Source organism: Geotrypetes seraphini, chromosome 2 (assembly GCF_902459505.1).
Source record: "Geotrypetes seraphini chromosome 2, aGeoSer1.1, whole genome shotgun sequence".
In the NCBI taxonomy this organism is placed as follows: domain Eukaryota; kingdom Metazoa; phylum Chordata; class Amphibia; order Gymnophiona; family Dermophiidae; genus Geotrypetes; species Geotrypetes seraphini.
Genome location: NC_047085.1, coordinates 184838425 through 184860776, shown reverse-complemented (window position 1 = coordinate 184860776; position 22352 = coordinate 184838425). Strand labels below are relative to the sequence as shown.

General features: G+C 41.7%; 1 protein-coding gene across 1 annotated transcript in view; it reads left to right on the top strand.

Moving 5' to 3' along the window:
* NRSN1 (neurensin 1) overlaps nt 1–21985 on the top strand; it is a 29041-nt gene extending 7056 nt beyond the window's left edge. Inside the window, exons 3-4 of the mRNA XM_033934826.1 lie at nt 8472–8669; nt 21229–21985. Coding sequence (XP_033790717.1) covers nt 8481–8669; nt 21229–21627 — 588 coding nt within the window. The 5' untranslated portion in view covers nt 8472–8480 and the 3' untranslated portion in view covers nt 21628–21985. The remainder of the gene's footprint in view (nt 1–8471; nt 8670–21228) is intronic.
* The last annotated feature ends 367 nt before the right edge of the window (nt 21986–22352 follow it).

Sequence of the window (22352 nt, the reverse complement as noted above, 5' to 3'; positions counted from 1 at the left end):
TCACAGTAATTCAAAAACGGCTTGACCGATTTGACCGAAACTTGGTATGCAGATCCCTCACTACCTGGGGTGATATGTTCTGGGGGTCTCGCAGCCCACCTGCACACATGGGCGGAGCTACAAACAGAAAATCAGATTTCACCCATTCATGTCAATGGAAAAAATGTAAAACGCTGCCATTCTCACAGTAATTCAAAAACGGCTTGACCGATTTGAACGAAACTTGGTATGCAGATCCCTCACTACCTGGGGTGATATGTTCTGGGGGTCTCGCGGCCCACCTGCACACGTGGGCGGAGCTACAAACAGAAAATCAGATTTCACCCATTCATGTCAATGGAAAAAAGTAAAACGCTGCCATTCTCACAGTAATTCAAAAACGGCTTGACCGATTTGAACGAAACTTGGTATGCAGATCCCTCACTATCTGGGGTGATATGTTCTGGGGGTCTCGCGGCCCACCTGCACACGTGGGCGGAGCTACAAACAGAAAATCAGATTTCACCCATTCATGTCAATGGAAAAAATGTAAAAAGCTGCCATTTTCACAGTAATTCCAACTACCTGGGGTTATATGTCCTGGGGGTCTCGCGGCCCACCTGCACACGTGGGCGGAGCTACAAACAGAACATCAGATTTCACCCATTCATGTCAATGGAAAAAATGTAAACAGCTGCCATTCTCACAGTAAATCTAAAACGGCTTGACCGATTTGAACGAAACTTGGTATGCAGATCCCTCACTAACTGGGGTGATATGTTCTGGGGGTCTCTTCACCCAAGAATTTATATGTTCTTGCTCCTGGAGGTGAAACTAAAAATGTTGTTTATAATCAAGTTTTGTGTTAGTTGTATTGTATTCATTTTGTCAAATATTTCACATTATAATTTGAATATTGTACTTTTTATAAAGCTGTAAAAAAATAATTTCATTCACCACTATAAAGTATCTTTATTTGAATCCATTTACAGTGTTATTGCTATAATTAAATACCCGTGCAACGCCGGGGCATCAGCTAGTGTTCTTATATAATTAGGTACATTTTTGTGTGGGATACCTGCAGGTATCTGCTTTGCTCTGGTGTACATGCCTGCCCTTGCCTGCTCTCTTTCTAAGTGCCAGATTAGTATCAGGTACCTGCTATCCTCCCTGATTGCTTTAGCCACCTCCACCCATTTAAAGTCAGATCTGCTTGCCAGTAAAATATTTGTTGCCCTGTGTAGAGACCTTCTTTCTCCTGGAGTGGGAAGAAGACAGGGGTCTTCTGTGCCTCCTTTAAATCGATCCTCTGCTGCAATGCCCAAGAACCTAAGGGCCAAATTACACTCTTTCTACAACAATAAAGAAGCCTTCTTAGAACAATATTCTTTTCAAGTTTTTATATTGATGATCTCTCTTCTGCTATTTATCATCCTTATGTCAAAGCTAAGTTTATTGCAGTAATAAAGACTTGATATTTGGCCCAAATGCCTCTTTCATCTTGCCATAGCAGATTCAGAGGGATCATTGTTAGCATATGTTATGGGAATGATGTACATATTTTGCCAAATAACGCAAAAAAATGGTGCATACTTTTCTTTTAGTGCAACACAACTTAAATAATGAGATGCAAAACCTGCAAATGCATGAAAAGCAGTTCATTATTATGAAACATTAATAACACAGCTTTGACCTAGCAATCTATATTATTAATGGAAAGATAATGCTGACTTAGAACTGCTGTCACCTTTCCTTCCCAAAAGCTTCGAGCTACTAACATTGCACTGGGTCAGTGCTATAGAAAACAATCCACTCTCTCCCCCCATAGTCCTCTCAATAAGAACTCCCAAAAATATACCCCCACACTATGATTCTCCCATACTTCACCAGGGATCTCCCCACTCTCTAATGAGGGGGCAAAAGTGATCCACAATTGCTCCCAACATGTAAGTGTCTGAGTTCAAAATGACTTTGAAATTCCCCTAGTACAGGGGTAGGTAATTCCGGTCCTTGAGAGCCAGAGCCAGGTCAGGTTTTCAGGATATCCACAATGAATATGTATGAGATGGATTGCATGCATTGCCTCCTTGAGATGCAAATCTATCTCATGCATATGTATTGAGAATATCCTGAAAACCTGACCTGGCTTCGGCTCTCGAGGACCGGAATTGCCTACCCCTGCCCTAGTATGATGTTACTACATACTCTTAGGAGTGAAGTGGCCAAATAGGACCGCACTTTCTTATTTGGTAATTTTACTCCTAGCAATGTAGACAGTTTCTGCAAACATTTTAAGCCTGGATGCTTATAGGCAGGAGTAACTGGATATCACTGCTGCCCCTTACTGGAACCTGGGAGACCCCTGGGTTTTTTGTTTATTTTTGTTATTTAAGGTATTTATATACTGCCTATCAAAGTTATCTAAGCGGTTTACAATCAGGTACTCAAGCATTTTCCCTATTTGTCTCAGTGGACTAACAATCTATCTAATGTCCCTGGGTGCCAATTGGAAGGAGGGAGTGGAGATTTTTGTTGGGTGGGGAATGGGGTATGTTGGAAGGTTTCTTTTGGGATTCTTGCTGCAGGGGTTGAAAATGATAAAAGAGTTCTCTCCTACACCATTAGGCCCTTTAAAAGACAGGGTGCCCAAATTTGAGTCTGCCATCTTTGGATTGTATCCAGGAGCACATGATGGTCCCAACTGCAGCAACACAAAATGAAATTTACCATGTGAGTTACTAACCTGTGGTACCGAGATACCTTAGGGTAGTGGCTGGTGTGCATCACACAGGTGTCTTAATTGTCTTGGTGGATGGACTAGTGAACCATAGAGAGGAGGACCCATGTCCATAAGCCTCTCTAACCACTACATTTATGATGGAACGTGTGAGCCCGCTAATACCCACCACATAGGTGCCACCTGGAGCCATGAGGGCTATTGGGGTGGTAGAGAGGTGGGTCTATTAGGTTTGGGGGAGTTATGGGTGGGCTCACCATAAATTATAAGAGGCATATGATGAGAAGTACTTTTGGCACTTTTTATGTGACGTTCACAGCAGTGTCCTCTAAGGTGTCCCACTGCTCTGTTGGCATGTCTGTGTGGCCAGTCCATCACAATGATGGCTACTTCCACATCCAAATGGTCTGGATTTAGATGTTTTCAACTTGAATGTTTCTTTGGTCAAAAATGAGGTATAAAGTTGGATGTCCTAAGGCTTGGACGTCCTGTCAGCTTAGATATCCAAGTAAGTGAGTTTAAAAAAGACTAAAAAGGTTAGGGCTCCTCAGCTTGGAAAAGAGATGGCTGAGGGGAGATATGACTGAAGTCTACAAAATCCTGAGTGGAGTAGAACAGATACAAGTGGATTGATTTTTCACTCCGTCAAAAATTACAAAGACTAAGGGACTCTCGATGAAGTTACAGGGAAATACTTTTAAAACCAATAGGAGGAAATATTTTTTCACTCAGAGAATAGTTAAGCTCTGGAACACATTGCCAGAGGTTGTGGTACTAGTGGATAGTGTAGCTAGTTTTAAGAAAGGCCTGGAAGAAAAGTCCATAGTCTGTTATTGAGAAAGACATGGGGCAAGCCACTGCTTGCCCTGAATCGGTAGCATGAAATTTTGCTACTATGTGGGTTTTGGCCAGGTGCTAGTGACCTGGATTGGTCACCATGAGAACAGGCTACTGGATTTGATGGACCTTTGGTCTGACCCAGTAAGGCTATTTTTATATTCTTAGATATTTTGGGACGTCTAGCAGTTTGACTTTTGAAAACGGACATTTCAGTGCTTCTGACGTTGGCTCTTTAGCAGGAAATGTCCAAATCGGACTTAACACCAAATAAATCACAGAGTCACAGCAATCTAGTTCATATAATCTTGCAGCTTAATCTTTAAGAGGACCGTATGGGGTATCAGACAGCCCGACAAACAGCTTAGTTTGAAGGGAGAGATTCTTCATTTGCCCCACGGTACCTCCTCCTCCATACTTCTTATTTTGTTATACTTCTTATTTTTTGCTATTTTTTTTGTATTATTTATTCTTTCAGTGATAATTATCTTATCATTTCATGTGTTTTTAACTTATTGATTAAAGTCACTTAGCTTTCAGCATTGAAGTCATTCCCCTGAACGCCAACGCGTTTCGAATGTCTTTGTCAAGGCGACATGGGGAAGCTGAAACACCAAGAAACAAAACCATTAGGGTTAGGGAATCCAACTATAGATAATATCTTAGGAAAACCCAAACCCTCCCTCTATTCAAATACATATTACTTACTTATTTTGTGAACATACACAGCATACCGCCGACCGATCTTTGGATACAAGGTTGAAAGGGTGAACTAACAGTTTCACCTTAGATGATTTAGTGATATTGCCTTGTTAAAATAACAAACCTGTATACTAGCCAGATATATCAATCGATTTTTTGATCAAATCGGACTTAGACATCCTTTTCAAAAATGGTCCTTCACATGTCTGTAATACAGAATATTTTATCCTATAGCACTAATATAATATAGTGGTCAAGAAAAAGGCAATGTATATTTCAACTCTTTATATATGCTAGTAGATAAACCACATATCTTAACACCTCGTTCTTACATCCATTTCATCAGCGCCTTCAACCCGATCCTCACCCATTCAGTATGTACTCATTGTGGGTGGCTTTATGCCTCAAATCGTCACTGGATCAGTCACTATTTTTTAGGTTTTTTTAATTGTTTTAAAAATTTTTTTACATAAATATCTTTTCATTTTATAGCATTTGATTCTTATTGCTATTACTTAGCTGTATGGTCGAAATTCAAATGGGGGAGATAAACCGAAATGTTTCACCCATGTGTTACCAACGGTTTCTTCAAGGCTATCATTCTCTACGGTTGTAAGAGAACATTTTCAGCCTTATATCCTCACATATAAAAACAATCTATAGCTTATCACCATTATATTTAGAACATTGTTCGCTAATTTTCTTACCTCATAAATAATACTCCATTCTGAACAGACCATTACACTCTACAAGAATGAAGAACCCACATCCGATTTCCGTTTTTAAAGCCCATCCTGGCCTCAGCTGTCAGCGTGATCTGACCCTCTGCCACGCTTGCGTCTGACGTCAGGGCGGGCTATCTCCTTATACAACTCTTCATCTTCCTTCATTATATTTATAATGACTGTAATTAACTAATCTTCATTATATTTACAATGACTGTAATTAACTGACATACACTAGAACCCGTCCCCAGGGCAGCCCTACTAGACAAGACTGGCCCATTCTAATTCATTATTAAGTCCATCTCTGTTTTGCAAAATTTAATCGCTCCTCCCAGTTTCCTTCTCTCTCTGCCTCTATCATATCTATTACCGTCCATTGTAATTGTTCCAACCTATGTTCCAACCTATGTTGTTTAGCTAGACAATGGGGTACTATAGGGGCCTGTGTATTGGCTGTTAATATCCTCGATTTATGTTCATTCAAACGTAACTTGATCGCTCTTTTTGTTCATCCTACATATACTAGGTTACAGGGACATATTATTATATAAATAACCCCAGTAGGCCTACAGGTGATGTGAGCCCAGGCAGTAATGGTATATCCAGTTTGAGGATCTCTCCATTGTTGCCCCTCTATAGTGCTATCGCATCACTAACAGTGGTGGCATTTGACATGCTCATAAATACCCTCTTGAATAGCTTTTTTCTTTTTTAGCGGTCTTAATACTTGACCAATAGTTTTGCCCCTTAAAAAAGCAAACATGGGGACCTCTTCAAATCCCTCATGAAGTTGTAGAACGTGCCAGTGTTGTTTTATTAAGAATATTATAACTTTAGTTGCCCCAGAATAGGGTAATACACATACTAGCCTCTTGTCATCTGGTGTATCAGGTTTCTCTTGTAATAGTAGATCCCTGTGTGCATACCTAGCTTGTAAGTGATCCAGTGACGATTTGAGGCATAAAGCCACCCACAATGAGTGCATACTGAGTGGGAGGTGGCCTCGCTGAGGATCGGGTTGAAGGCGCTGATGAAACGGATGTAAGAATTAGGTGTTAAGATATGCGGTGTATCTACTAGCATATTTAAAGAGTTGTAATACAGAATAAACACACATTTTTGGAAGCTGCTACTGTTTTGTGTGACATTGTGGCATGAAAGATGAGAGTTCAGTCAATGAAAGGGTATAAAGTCATAAAAAACAGCAGGCAAAAAAAGCATATTGTAACAAGGCTGAGATGAGTGCTGAGATGGCTGTGGCATTAGAAATCTTTTAAATCATATATTAAATTATTACAGGAATGTTTTATGCAGATTAATGTTTTTCCTGCCATTGGATTGCTGTGTATTCAGTTGTAGTAACCTGTATTAACTCTGATGGACTACTGTAATTCAGCGTACTAGGTACATCTGTCTTCTTCAGCAAACTCATTACAATGAGTCCAGAATATAGCTGCCCACCAACTCCAGTTCAATGATGGGCACAATTCAAAATCTTTATGATGTTTAAATCTTTACACTCATTGACCTCATTACATCTTACAATTTATTTGATTTATTATTGTGCATGCACAGGAGCATGATCTGTTGGATATGCTATTATTGTGGCTTGCTTATAAACCATGCACTTAAATCATGCTTTATGGCTTGCTGGACCCAGGTAATGGATTCTGCTGCCTTCTCAAATAATTAACACTGATCTCATGATATTTCATGAGTGTCAAATCATTTCTGTTTGACAAGGCATTCTAACAAAATATGAGTCTTGTCATCTGACTTGATGACATACAGTATATAGAAGATTTAAGGTTAAATACTGTTTCCATTGTGAAAGGAGAAAGTTATTATTAATAATAATAATAACAGTTTATATACCGCAGGAACGTGAAGTTCTATGTGGTTTACAATGATTAAAAGGTATTACAGATTGAGTGGAATAAACATTAATGTGGTCTATCATTAAGATAAGTTATTTTATCACTAGCCTGTGCTATTATAGCACAGATTCCATTTTATGTAATGAGACCTAGTTACTCATAACCCAGGTCAACGGTAAAATAGATGGACTTAACAGTAGCCCATGTTGATAGTTTCTCCCCAAGAGTATTATTAGCTAATGGGGAAATTCTAAAACCAGCCTAACGATGACTAAGTTAATTGTAAAATGCCATTGGAAGCAACAAAAAATGGTGAGATTGAAGCACCTACTGGTGCCTAAATAAAAGGCATTGGAATCACACCTACATAAGCGCTTTAGGTCGCTGAATGCCAAAGTAGGCATGGCCAGTGTCAGAAGTGGTATCAGACGACCTAAAGTGCCTACATAGGTGTGATTCATGCACCAATAGGCACATTGGTGTGATTCAAGCACAGATAGGCCTAGAAAATCCTGGTCTACATTTCTGCCACATATCTATGCCAGGGATCCCAAATATAGTCCACAGCTTGCTATCAGTTGATCATGGCAGAGGAATCACTGATCAGCTGAGCCAGCAGGACACCCTGAAACTACAGCTTTGGAGTATCCTGCCAGCTTAGCTTATTGGGGATTCCCCTGCCATGATCAGCTGAACCAGCAAGTAGATCCCCAATTCCTCTTTCTGTCCCTCCCACCCACTCACCGATCCTCCCAGTACCCCTCCAAAGAGAGACCCCCCTCCTGCCAAGCCTGACACCCCTCCCTCACACACACCCCCACGCCTCCACACCCACATTTTACCTTTGATGGAAAATTGGCAAGAGGGATGCCCACTCCCTCCTGCCAGCAGGCCCACTTTATCTGGTGCATCCTAGGATGCACTGGGAAGGGCCTAAGATTATGATTGGCCCAGGCATGTGAGTGTATGCTTTAAGGGGACATCCCAGGGCCCTCCATATATTAGAGGGCAGGGATGCTAAAACGTTTTCCCTGGATCCTGATAGCCCTGTTCCATCCGACTGATCTTCCACACAGATCTGTGTGAAATATCCCTGAGGAGCACATAAGAGCTGTTTTCATTGCCCAGAAAGAACTCTCCCACTGCCCTTCAATAGATGTGGCCTATCACCAGCAGGGACTGTCTTGTGTCAAAGCTGATTGGGCTCTATATATACTGTAAATAAAGAGAGATAACGACTGTTGTACCAAATATAGAGTAGTTTTACTAAAAATGAATTTCAAACTAAGGAAGGAGGAGGTAGATGAAAGTGAGATCTAAAGATGCAAAAGTAAAACAAAACAAAAATGAGCCAGGGAGAAGAGGTCCAACAAATTATAGATATTTTAAAGGAAGTCAAGTTAGTGCATGGAGAGGAGAACCTCATCCTCAGAAGCAGGTCCATAAAAATTATTGAATCCTACATCTATTTCTATGCATGAAGGATCCACTGAATACCCACCCCCATTTCCCTGACATTCCTATCGGACACTGACTATCAACTATGAATCTCGATGTGCAAAAAATAAAGTAGCTCATGTCAGGAATGTGTTTTTATGGAACCTCTGATTTCAGGACAGAAGGATGAGTTCTTATGCTGACATCTGTGGGTCCAAGCAAGCTCAAAACACTCCTGAGGGAGGATACCACCGCTATGGCGTCCGATCCTACCTGCATCAGTTTTATGAGGACTGTACAGCTTCAATTTGGGAATATGATGATGATTTTCAGATTCAGAGATCGCCTAGTAGGTGGAGCTCTGCCTTCTGGAAGGTAATGTGAACTTTTGTAAATTGGTAGATTTTAAACACAATGAAAACTTTCAGAAATGAAAATATAATTCTTTGAAGAAATCACCAAGTCACCAGTGGGCAAATCAGTCTGAGACTGCTCCATTAACTAGGGTTCTATCTACCAGCGAATATGACTCACTTGCCAAAATATAGAAAAAACTATAGTGTAAAAGTTTGATAAAGTCTAACTCCCAAATTTTATAAAGTCCACTTAAAAGTGCTAATTAAAATCAATTATGAGCTAGGTGTGTAAATCTAGGTGCAGGATCCATGTCTAAATTTTATACAAGTCAAAAAAGGGGGCACAGAAATGGATGGGTCATGGGTGGATTGAGGACTTTCCTTTAAGTTATGAGGTGCAACTTTAGAAAAAGGGCATCCATGCCAACATTTAGAAGTGGGTATGTGTGCCACATTTTCATTGATGCAAATGTCTCCATCTAAAGTTATAATAAATAGGAGACTGACTATGTAGATACTATGTACCAGTGGGAAGAGAGCAAATGACTCCTAAAAACGCTCAGAGAAGTGAAACTCTGAAGGGGAGGTGGATACCTTCCCTTGGGGCAAGAGTTTACCGTCCAGTCATTGCATTTTACTTTACAGAACTTCACTTTCTAGCCACTGGTAAAATTGTGAACAGTTTAAATAATTTATAAATTGACAAAAAATTGTTCAAAAAATTATACAAAAAGACTCTTGCTCATTGGAAACTATACACTTATCTGTGCAAGCTTTTTAAAGTTTTGTGGTTGTACAGGCTCTTAGGGGTCTCAACGCGGCCCCGTTTCGAATATTCTGCTTCAGGAGACCCGATGCTACACACTGTGACACCTCTGTTGTAACCACATTATTCCAAGAGATGATCTAAAATTACAAAAAATTTTATCATAAATACCACACACACTACTAAAATTTCAAATGTAATGCGGTGTGGGGCTGAAATATGTGGGTTGTACAATCCGAAGCATCAAAACCAGGATAGTTGAGCACATTAGTAGGATCAATTCGGCCACGCTTGAAGCGCCTCTGGTGCAGCATTGGATTCAACATCAACATGAGATTGCGGATCTAAAATTTTCTGTGTTAGACACAGTGAATACATCTAGAGGGGGTGACATACCTAAACTTCTGTGGCGTAAGGAACAAAGGTGGATTTTTGAGTTGAACACCCTTCACCCTAATGGACTGAATAATGAGATTGAGTGGGTAGCTTTTCTGTGACTATATTTTTTTCAGTACTTGTTAACTCATTCACTTTTGCAACATATGTATCGATTTTTCAGCAACAGTAAAGGTTTTCTCAACAGGTTTTTTCAACAGACTTTCTCAATAGCCTTTATTTGTATTGACAGTGATTCACATGCACTTACATTCATAACCTTGTTGACGTGATGACGTCATCACGTTCCGTCGGAGGTCACCCCTCCTCCCCACTGTAGTATAAATTGGTGGGTTGAGCAGTGATCTCCGTCGTTTGGAGGTTTTGAAGTTAAAAAACGGTATGTGTATTGTGCTTTCTTTCTTCTCCTATTTTTGCCTAGAGGCAGTAAAATTTCCCCACACCGCATTACATTTGAAATTTTAGTAGTGTGTGTGGTATTTATGATAAAATTTTTTGTAATTTTAGATCATCTCTTGGAATAATGTGGTTACAACAGAGGTGTCACAGTGTGTAGCATCGGGTCTCCTGAAGCAGAATATTCGAAACGGGGCCGCGTTGAGACCCCTAAGAGCCTGTACAACCACAAAACTTTAAAAAGCTTGCACAGATAAGTGTATAGTTTCCAATGAGCAAGAGTCTTTTTGTATAATTTTTTGAACAATTTTTTGTCAATTTATAAATTATTTAAACTGTTCACAATTTTACCAGTGGCTAGAAAGTGAAGTTCTGTAAAGTAAAATGCAATGACTGGACGGTAAACTCTTGCCCCAAGGGAAGGTATCCACCTCCCCTTCAGAGTTTCACTTCTCTGAGCGTTTTTAGGAGTCATTTGCTCTCTTCCCACTGGTACATAGTATCTACATAGTCAGTCTCCTATTTATTATTTCATTCAATTTACTGACTAGTATTCACATATGAGTCCCTGTATGTTTTTCTAACGAAGTTCCATCTAAAGTTAGGCATGATTCCCAGGCATAAGCTATATTCTATAAACCATGCCTAACTTAGTATGGCTCATAGAATAGCAATTTTTTCTGTGCCAATTTTTTAGGCTCCATTTATAGAATTTACCCCCAAAGGTTCATAGACAAATGCACGCAAACATGTGTGCGCAGGACATTTGAGCGCAAGACAATTACGCGCAGTTGTAGAACACACAAGACAATTGCGCACGCGGACAAAGGTACGCAGGTCTACATCGTGCAAGACAAAAGCACGTAAGTCAATTGCGCACCAGACAGGTGTGCGCATTTGTGTTGCACGCATTTGTCCTGCACGCGATTGTGCGCAAATGTCTGCACGCATTTGACTTGCCACCCCCCAAAATGCTTACTAATTATTCTTCCTAAAAAGCAGCAAAAGATAATTTTACTTACCATATGTGATAGGAAATTTAGGGGCCCTTTTACTAAATCCCATTAAACACTAACACACCCTTAACACAGGAAAAAAGGTGTACCGCAAAATGCATTAAAGTGTTTTGCGGTACTTTGCCTGTCTAATCATGTGTTCTTTATTTTTTCATTTTTTTCAGGAGTGAGTTATAGGAGGGAAACTGAGTATGGAAGTGTCATCTAGCTAGTGTATGTTAGCTGGATAATGTAGACTTAAGGCAGGAGAACTTAGCACTTGCTTCCACATTAATATTTTTGCAGGTCTCACATGCTCATGCTAAAATAAGTATGGGACCTGCAAAAAAGGAAAAAAGCCCCTATTTGGGGACCGCATTAAAAATGGGCTTAGTGCATGGGAGAGTCTAATATTAAAATATGCTAAGCTGATTTCTTAATGCTTTTTAGTAAAAACCCCATAATGTTTGCAAAGATATCAGAAACTGTTGTGTGAACACTGATGATGTAAGTTCCAGTGTACTTCCCATAAATACTGCCTCATTCCTACTCAAGTAGATGGGGGTAGGGTATAGGTAGCTCATTATTAGAGATTGTATATTAGTGGCACCTCTAACAGTAATTAATGAAAATATGGAGACTTTCTATCCAAAATGTACTCATGTTTTCTTTATGGGGATTTATTAGCCACCTTTTTCATGAAGAGATTCACCCAAGGAAGTTTACAACACACTATATAGTAATCAGGTACTTTTGCGTATTTTCCCTATCTGTCCCAGCAGGCTGACAATCTAACTGTGGTACTTGGGGCAATCGAGTATTAAGTGACTTGCCCAGAGTCACAAGGAGCAGACTGGGATCAAACTCACAACCTCAGAACAATGAGGCAGCAGTTCTTGCCACTAGGCCAGTGTTTCTCAACCTTTTTGAGCCAAGTACCCCCCTAAGCCTAACAAATACCAACTGAGTACCCCCCACCCAAACTGGGTGGAGGTACTCAGTTGGAAAGTTTCTCACTAATAATGGTCACATAATAATAACCCCAATTCCAAAAAATAGTAAAGAATCATCAGCACTGGTAACCAACTATAGACCAGTAGCATCAATTCCATTTATTGTAAAAATCATGGAAGGATTGGTACATACTCAACTGATGGAATATCTTAATCAGTTCTCTCTCTTGCATGAAACTCAATCTGGTTTTAGACCTTTGTTCAGTACTGAGACAGTAATTGCGGCTATCTTAATAAACTGTGTCTCTTGTTCAGGAAGGGCCTTAATGCCCTGATCATGCAATTTGATATGAGCTCTGCCTTTGACCTAGTTGACCATGGGAAAATGCTACAATGCCTAGATGCAATTTAGGGAAGAGGTGTTGGACTGGTTTCGAGGCTTCCTTATGTCCCATACCTATCAAATACGTTTCAATTACGATCTCTCCGATACCTGGAACAATCCATCTGGCGTACTGCAAGGGTCACTACTATCCCCATTGCTTTTCAATGTCTACATGTCCTCACTAGTTGCGCAATTGACCCAGCTGGGGATAAAATTATTTAGTTACGCAGATGACTTTACGATCATCATTCCATTTACTAACTCTCTCTCGGAAGTTACTCCCAAGGCATCAGAAGCACTAAATTTGATGGAGCAATGGATGACTGAATTCAAACTGAAACTTAATTCAGAAAAAACAAAATTTTTTGTAGCTTCGCCACACCCGCTTGACACCAAAACACCACTATGCATCAATAAACTTAGTTATCCTATTCAGTCTACTATGAAGGTATTGGGTGTAACACTAGACCAGTGCTTAACCATGAAGGACCAGGTAGACTCCTTAATCAGAAAGGGTTTTTTCACTCTCTGGAAACTTCGATCCATTCGAGCATATTTTGATATGTCAGCATTTAGAATCCTGGTACAATCCCTTGTACTGAGTCAACTTGATTACTGTAACATCGCCTATTTAGCAATTTCCCAAAAAAATATGCAACGATTACAATTAGTGCAAAATGCAGCAGTCAAACTGATTTTCGGGCTGAAGAAGTTTGATCATGTGACACCTTTCTACCGACAACTGCATTGGCTACCGATGGAAGCATGCGTAAAGTTTAAGTTCACTTGTTTCTGCTTTAAAGTACTATACGGTCTAGCCCCTAAATACATAACTGACCTTTTCTCCTTCTCAGCCAACAGACATAAGAGAAGCTCACATTTGCACTTCGTTTCCCCCCCAGTTAGAGGATGTAAGCTCAAAAGACACCATCAACACCTTTTTTCACATCAGGCATTATTATGGGGTAAAGATCTAGAACAATTGCTTACGCCTAATACTTATGGGGAATTCAGGAAACGCCTAAAAAACATATCTGTTCCTGAAGTATCTAGGCAGCTGAACCATACAACTCTTTCTCCTCAATAACTGATCCCTTGAGCTGTTAATCACTAGCTTCCACCCTGTTAAGTTCAATCAATTTGTACCATCTTTTAATCTTTGTAAACCGCATAGAACTTCACGGTCCCGCGGTATGTAAACTGTTATTATTATTATTATTAATAAACTCCACCCTAGACCCACCCAAACTCCGCCCCTGACTCCACCTCATAATAATAATAATACTAATTGTAATGCAATTTCTTCTATCCATTTTTCATATACACACAATATAATCTTATTAATACATAATGGTAACCATAAAATTAAAAAAACAAAGCACACTGTACACAGAGAAAATGTTAATTATCATTTATATTCGGGTTTTTTATAAAGCTGTCAAGGCAGATGACTTTAAAATATGCAATGTCACCTCAGTAACAACTATAGAAAAATAGACAAATATAGTGCAAAATATAGCAAGCAGATATAAATTCTCAAAACTGACACATTTTGATCACTAAATTGAAAATAAAATCATTTTCCCTACCTTTGTTGTCTGGTGATTTCATGAGCCTCTGGTTGCACTTCCTTCTGACTGTGCATCCAATATTTCTTTCTGCCTCCTGCACCTTCCTCTCTTCTGGATCTCATTCCATTTCCCAACCAACATCTCTTTCTGTCCCTCCAGGAGTCCAACTTTTCTTCCTCTCTCATCCCCCAGATCATATGCAGCATTTTTCACCACTGCCCACTAGCCTCATGCCAATTTCTCCTTCTATTACCCCTTTCCAATACCATGCCACATCTTTCCCTCCATCACTATACCCAACATTCCTCGCCCTTGCATCCCCTTCAATATATCCCTCTGTTCCCTCTTCACCACCATATCCAACATTTCTCCCTCTCATCCTTTTTCCCATGCATCGCCACCTCACTCCTCTCTATGCCCAATTTTCCTCTTCCTTTCCCCATGTGCACCATCTCTTTCCCTCTCACTCACACACTCAGGCCCAACAATTGTCCCTTTCTATTCCCTCCCTCCCTCCCTTGTCCTAAGTTAGAAAGGATGGAGGAAGGGGGCACTATGTCCCAAGTTAGTGCCCCCTTCCTTCCTCCCTTTCTCTCTCCCTTGTGTAAAATGGCCGCATTTACTGTTTGTGATAGAGTGGGGCTGCTTGCTCAGGAGAAGGGCTGCATTCAAGAAAAAAAACTATTTTATTCAACAGTTGTGCAGAGCTTGTTTCTTCACAGGCTCCTATAAGTTTGTGTTCTTCAAATAAAACAGTTAAGCTTTTCCCCAGTCTTTCTCAAACACAAGTCCCCTTCTCCATAAGGCGTGCCACACCCCAACAGTCTTTATTCCAGGTGCAGGGAACAGTTAAGCAGCATTATGTCCCAGGTTTTAGCAGGCACTAGAACAAAGGCAGGGTTGTTAAATGCAATAGAGTTTTACCTCCTACAAACTCTGTCAGTGCCAGGCCCTTCAACCAGCTTCTCCAACTCCTAGGTTCCATCTAGTACATACCCCTCTTCCTGGGTCTGACTCTGTCTTTTAAGTTCCCCTGAGTCACTTCCTGGTTTTCTACTTTTTTCCCCTCCCCCTGCCTGGGAGAAACTCTTTCTCAGTGCTGCTGTGGTTGTGAGACAATTTAGCCAGGAGGGGGAGTGCCGAGTTTTCCTGAGGTTTATTCTTAGTCCGAGCAGCAGTGTCAAACAGGGGAAGTGGCAGGGTTTCATACACTCTGTTTACTATTAATGCCCCTCCCTTCCTTCTGTCCTATTAATGCCCCCTCCCTTCCTTCTGTGTCCCGAGTTCATGCCCCCTCCCTCTCACTGCCTTTCAGCCTTTGACCCACCCCACCACCTTCCTGCCTGCTCCCAAGCCAACCTACCGCCGATTCCTCCTCCCCCCCAGTCCACTGCTGTCTCCACCACCTGCCAGCTCCATTTAATTATCCCCCGCCACAACTCTGGGAAGGGAAGGGCCAGGCGTGTGCAATGATTGCACGCCGTTGCCACACAAGCCTTCCTCCTGACATCAGTTCTGACGTCGGAGAGAAGGTCCGGGCCAGCCAAGTTGCGGCAGTGGCGGGGAATAATTAAATGGAGCTGGCGGGCGGCAAGCAGCAGTGGGTGGCAGGGAGGAATTGGCTGCCAGCACGTGTAGCCCCCCAATAGGCGGTCCGCCTACCCCCTAGGGTACGAGTACCGCAGGTTGAGAAACACTGCACTAGGCTACACCTTCACTAATAGTTGGCAGATAATACTAATTTCTTATTCTTTCAATGTGGATCACTTTAATTGACATATTTAAATTGGTAAATTAGCAGTTAATATTAATTCATTAAGTCATGCAGTCTTGCTCAATATCAGATCATCTTTCTTCAATAATGACATACTCCAAAGCACTATTAACAATGGATTAGGGCATTTCTCAGTTCCACAAGGAGATTCTGTAAGTACTTGCTTTGCCATTTTGATATCTCACAAAACAGCACATAAAAAGTTTACAGCATAATACTAAGTTATAGTATATAACATTCATGCCAGTTCTGTCTAAATGGAAGCTCACTGTGAATGCTTGCATATCCCAGATAACTTTGTAAATTATTAATATAGCAGCCATTATTGATTTTGTATGGCTCCTCTTGAACAGGATTTTGTCATTTTGCTGATTTAAAAAAAATTTTAAATGGTCATTACAGAGAGTAGTGAACATAGGAATAGCCTTACTGGGTCAGACCCAGTGGCTTAGCAAGGGTGAGAGGTGCCCGGGGTGATGGTGCCCCTCCCCCACCCTCTCCTCCATCCCCACCTTCACACGCTCCTCCCCTCCCCCCCTGCTGCATGTGCATGCTGCTTCCCTTCCCCCGTACCTCTGTAACATTCCTGGTGTGAGCCGCAACCCCTAAGCTGCTGTTGAGCCAGCATCGGCTCTTCCTCTGACGTTACTTCCTAGGCACAGGTCCAGGAAGTGACTGACATCAGAGGAAGAGCCGACACTGGCGTGACAGTTGGTTGGGAGTTGCTGCTCGTGCCAGGAACGTTACAGAGATATGGGGGAAGGGAAGCGGCGTGCGGCAGTGAGGGGTGCAGAGAAGGAGTGGGGAGGGTAGAGAATGGGTACATGCGCCCTCACCAAGATGGTGCCGGGGGGACTGCCCCTGCCCGCCTTACTACACCACAGGTCAAACCAATGGTCCATCTAGCCCGGTGGCCCATCCTCACGGTAGCCTATCCAGGTCATTAGTCCCTGGCAAAAAACCCACAGAGAATCAACAAGCCAGATTCCGTTTTTCTCCATACAGTATATTGTTAATACCCACTAAAACATCCTCAGATCACAACCTAGTATGATACTTGAACATTGTGCTCTAATGCATATATCTCTCCAAATGTTTCAAAGGAAGTTTAACAATATTTCAATGACGGGTAAAAATCATCATCTTTGTACTGGAACACAACTTTTATCAATCTCCCTAATACCCTCCTCTCCCAATAAGAACTGTCGATGCAGTTACACAGTATGGCCTCAATTCCATATATGGCCCCTAAAAAAATCGGTGCTGACTAGCGTGGCACTAAGCATGATTCTATAAAAGATAGGTGCACTGTATAAGAACATAAATACAGCCGTACTGGGCAGGGCAGGATTAACCAATAGGCCCAGTAGGCACATGCCTAGGGCCCGAAATGGTCAGGGGGGGGCCCGATGAAGGAGGGCATCAACATCGTTTTTTCCAAACGGCGATGGGCCCCTCCAGCATTAATCGGCAATGTGGACCTCCCCCCCCCCCCAATGACGGAAAGTAAGACAAGCAAGCAATGCGGGTAAGAAAGGCAACGGGAACTGTAATTTTGCAAGCGGTGCTGCTTGCCCAAAGCTTCCCTCTGACGCAGCTTCCTGTTTCCACCTGGGCGCATGGTGGGGTAGGGTGGGGCAGGGGGCCCAGTGAACTTGTGTGCCTAGGAGCCCTCAAATTAATCCTGCCCTGGTACTGGGTCAGAACAATGGTCCATCTAGCCCATTTACTGTTACCAACAGTGGCCAATCCAGGTCACAAGTACCTGGCAGAAACCCAAATAGTAGCAACATTCCATGCGACCAATCCCAGGTCAAGCAGTGGCTCACCCCATTTCTGTCTCAATAGCAGACTTTTCCTCCAGGAACTTGTCAAAACCTTTCATAAACTCAGCTACGCTAACTGCTGTAACCACATCCTCTGGCGAAGAGTTCCAGGGCTTCACTATTCTTTGAGTAAAAAAATATTTCCTTCTATTTATTTTAAAGGTATTTCCATGTAATAATGCCCCCTGGTTTTTGTACTTTTTGAAAGGGTGAACAATTGATTCGCTCTTAACTGTTCTACACCGCTCAGAATTTTATAAACCTCAATCATGTCTCCCCCTCAGCTGTTTCATTTCCAAGCTAAAGAACCCCAACATCTTTAGTCTTTCCTTATATGAGGAGTTCCATCTTCTTTGAACCTTTTCTAATTCCGCTATATCTTTTTTTTAGATACGGTGGCCAGAACTGTGTACAATACTCAAGCAATATCACACCATGGAGTGAAACAGGAGCAATATAATATTCTCAGTCTTATTTACCATCCCTTTCCTAATAATTCCTAGCATCCTGTTTGCTTTTTTATTTTTTAGCCACAGCCACACTGGGCAGAAGATTTCAGCTTAGTGTCTGCAATGATACCCAGTTCTATATCTTGAGTGCTGACCCTAAAGGTGGGCCCTAGCATCTGGTAACTATGTATGATTTGGATTATTCTTCCTGATGTGCATCACTTTGGATTTGTCCACATTAAATTTCATCTGCCATTTGGATGCCCAGTCTTCCAATTTCCTAAGACCTTCCTTCAATTTTTCACCATCCTCATGTGTTTTGACAACTTTGAATAGTTATAGTGTCATCTGCAAATTTAATCACTAACTTCTTGTTTCAATTTCCAAGTTTCCAAGGGATGACCATCAAAATGGTTTACATTCATAACATGTTCTGAATACAGAAAATAATTTACAATAATAACATGTTAATTAGCACCAGTCCCAGTACAAAACCCTGCGGCACTCAACCATTTACCCTCCTCCATTGAGAAAAATGGCCTTTTAACCCTACTCTCTGTTTTCTGTTCTGTAACCAATTCCTAATCTACAACAGAACATTGTCTCATATCCCATGACTTTAATTTTCCCAAGAGTCTCTCATAAGAAACTTTGTCAAAAGCTTTCTGAAAATTTAGTTACACTACATCAACTGGTTCATCTTTATTCAGTGGCGTACCTAGTCTATGTGACACCCGGGGCCCATCATTTTTTGACACACAACCCCCCCACCATCTGTATGAAAAACATGATTTTTAGTAACAATCCACCCGTCACACAAGAGTGTACCTAGGAAAATACAGCATCATACATACCGCAGTGAGCAGTACAACATCAATACACCCATTGTAAAACTAAACAAGCCAGACTAGTACAAATCAATCCTGCACAGTCAATCCTAACAGAAAACCTTGTCTTTCGAACACACAGAACACAGAAAACACCTTCGCCTAGTAAGGAATATGTAATCACAAATTAACTCCTCCCCCTTTTACAAAACTCTAGTGTGGTTTTTAGCAATGGTGGTAACAGCTACGACTCTCATAGAATTCTGAGCATCAGAGCTGTTACCATCACAGCCGACGCTAAAAAACGCTCTACAGTTTTGTAAAAGGAGGGATAAACTAGAATACGTAGACAAAAGTTAAATTGACCCACCAAGAAGCTGATTTCTTCAACACCACAGAAACAACGATGCATCTTCCCTAAAGCAAAAAAATAAATATAATTTTTTTCCACCTTGTCTTCTCTGGTTTCTGCTTTCCTCATCTTCTTATTACTCTATTCCTTTCATCCACTGTCTACCCTCGCTCTGCCCCATCTATATGGCATCTTCTCTCCTTCTATTCCCCTTCCAGAAACTTTATGTCTCCCCTTTCCATCTCTCCCTTCACTCCCATTGGTCTGGCATCCATCTTTTTCCCTTCCCTCCTCCAATGGTCTGGTATCTATCTCCTCTCCACTTCTTCCCTTCCCTCTCCCACACCTCCATGGTCTGGCATTTCACTCTCTCCTCTCCCTTCCCCCACTTCCATCAGCATCTGCCCCCTTTCTTTCCTTCCAACCAGTATCCTTTCCCCTTATGTATCTCTCTCCTTTCCCTGCATACCAATTCCATCAGCATCTGCCCTCTTTCTCTCCATCCACCATCCTTCCATACCACCCTGACCCCCTTTCTCTCCCTCCACCACCCTTCTATGCTCCTCTCCCCCTCCAAACCAGCAAGGTCCCGCGATGACTGCTTCTGCTGCTTCTGGTCCGAAAGATGTCAGTGACGTCAGAGAGGGTGGGCCAGCAGCCACAGGGAGTTGCAGCAGGGTCCTGCAATGACTGTGGCTGCCGGACCACCCCCTCCAACGTCACTGACGTCTTCCAGAGCAGAGGCAGCAGAAGCAGTCATCGCGGGACCTTCCTGCACTTCAGCGTGGCTGCCGACTCTGTTTCAGAATATGTACGGCAGCCGGGCTGAGGTGCAGGTGCTGTTTAGAGCAGCGTAGGAGGTTCCGGACCTGGCCGGTTATGCACCACCCTAGGGCTGGCACACAGGGCGGTCCATACCCCCCGCCCTGTCCTTGGTACACCACTGCTTTTATCCATATGTTTATTCACAGCTTCAAAGAAATGAAGCAAATTTGTGAGGAAAAACCTTCCTTGGCTGAACCCATGCTGATTCAATCCTATTAAAACCATATTTGTTGACAAGAGGAGAAGCAATTCTAGACCTAGTTCTTAGTGGAGCACATGAATTGGTATGGGAGGTATTGGTGCTGGGGCCACTTGATAACAGAGATAATAACATGATCAGATTTGATAGTCGTATAATCCCTGGAATAAGTTCACACAGGAAATCCAGTACAACTTTTAACTTTTAAAAAAAAGAGACTATGAAAACATGAGGTGAATGATAAAAAAAAGATACTTAGAAAAGAAGCTGCAAAGGTCAAAAATTTATATTAGGCGGGATGTTATTCACAAACACAAAAAACATCCTAGAAGCCCAGACTAGATATACTCCATGTATTAAATCCACAGCAGTCCTGCACCTCCAATCCCAACAGGCGTAACTTGTTTTGCATAGCACGCCTTCAGGGAAAATCCATACGAGAGCAAAACAGGGTATGTCTGTTGGGATTGGAGGTGCAGGACTGCTGTGGATTTAAGCAATTATTGGCTATGTGGCAATGGACTAATATGAAGCAAAGTATTTGAGAAGTTTCTGTAATCTTTTCTATACATTGAGAGACTACATATTTTCCCAAAAGTGGCTAGAGACTGTTTGAAATGAAGGATTAAGAACATTGTTCATGAAATGTGGAGTTTGGACAGCCTCCCCCCACCCTACCTACATGTCCCCTACCAGCTAATTATAAATCCATCTTATCATGGAAACTGAAGTAGTCTGAAATTATTTTTATTGCTCTGATGTATTCCATTTTCTTTCAGTATCTGCAAAAGAAAGGGAACACTGTCTTTTTGAACACCAAAAATAAACCAAGCCTGTTAATCTGTAAACATATTTCTTTTGTAGGTTGGACTCATATCCGGAATTGTATTCATGCTGATAGGGTTGACAGTGCTGGCAGTTGGTTTTATTGTACCATCAAAAATCGAGGCATTTGGGGAAGAAGATTTTGTGTTTGTGGATAGTCATGCAGTCTATCTGAATGGTGCTCTTGACATCTGTAAGCTGGCAGGGGCGATCCTGTTTTGCATTGGAGGGACCACAATGGCAGCATGCCTGTTGATGTCTGCTTTTGCTAAGAGCTACTCCAAAGAGGAAAAGTACCTTCAACAGAGATTTCAAGAGAGAATAGCAGACCTGAAAGCCCATACACAACCCGTGATGAAGGCCCCAGCTCCAGGGGAGGCAAAGATACCTGTCACTTTGTCCAAAGTTCAAAACGTCCAACCGTCCTCTGAAACCTGACATTTTCCTCTCTTAATTCATATGTCATTTGATTGGAAAAGGTCAGCTTTTGTGATTATATGAATTTTGTTTCATTTCATATTTTCACATGCAGTGTTGCCTTGCATAGTGCCTCTTTTACAAAGCCGCAGCAACGAACCCCAGCGAGGCAATTGCGACGCAGCCCATGCAAATTGAATGGGCTGCGTCTCATTTACCATGCAGGAATCGCTATCACGACTTTGTAAAAGGGGCCCTTAGCTGAATGGCAATCACTATGGCACTTACAAAGGCAAAACACAGAGTGATGAGAGTTTAAATGGCTATGGCAAAAAAAAAAAAAGGTCCCAAACCATGCACTAGAGCAATGTTCTTCAACCTTTTGACACCTATGGACCGGCGGAAATAAAATAATTATTTTGTGAATCGGCACCGGTCCACGGACTGGCAGTTGAAGAACACTGGGCTAAGTCGTGCCCATCTCCACCCAAGCTCCGCCCCAGACCACGCCCCCATAATAGTACTAATTGTAACACCATTTTTTCCATTCATTTTTCATATATACACACAATATAATTGTATTAAAAATACATGGAGGGGCATAATCAAAAAAAACGTCTCTAAGTCCCCTTTTGGCCTAAGGTCTTAAACGTTGAAAGTAGAAGTAGGGAAAATGTCCATTATCAAAAAAAACGTCCAAGAGGAGGTTTTTTTTTATAATGGCCTGCCTCTATGTTCAGCTGTTT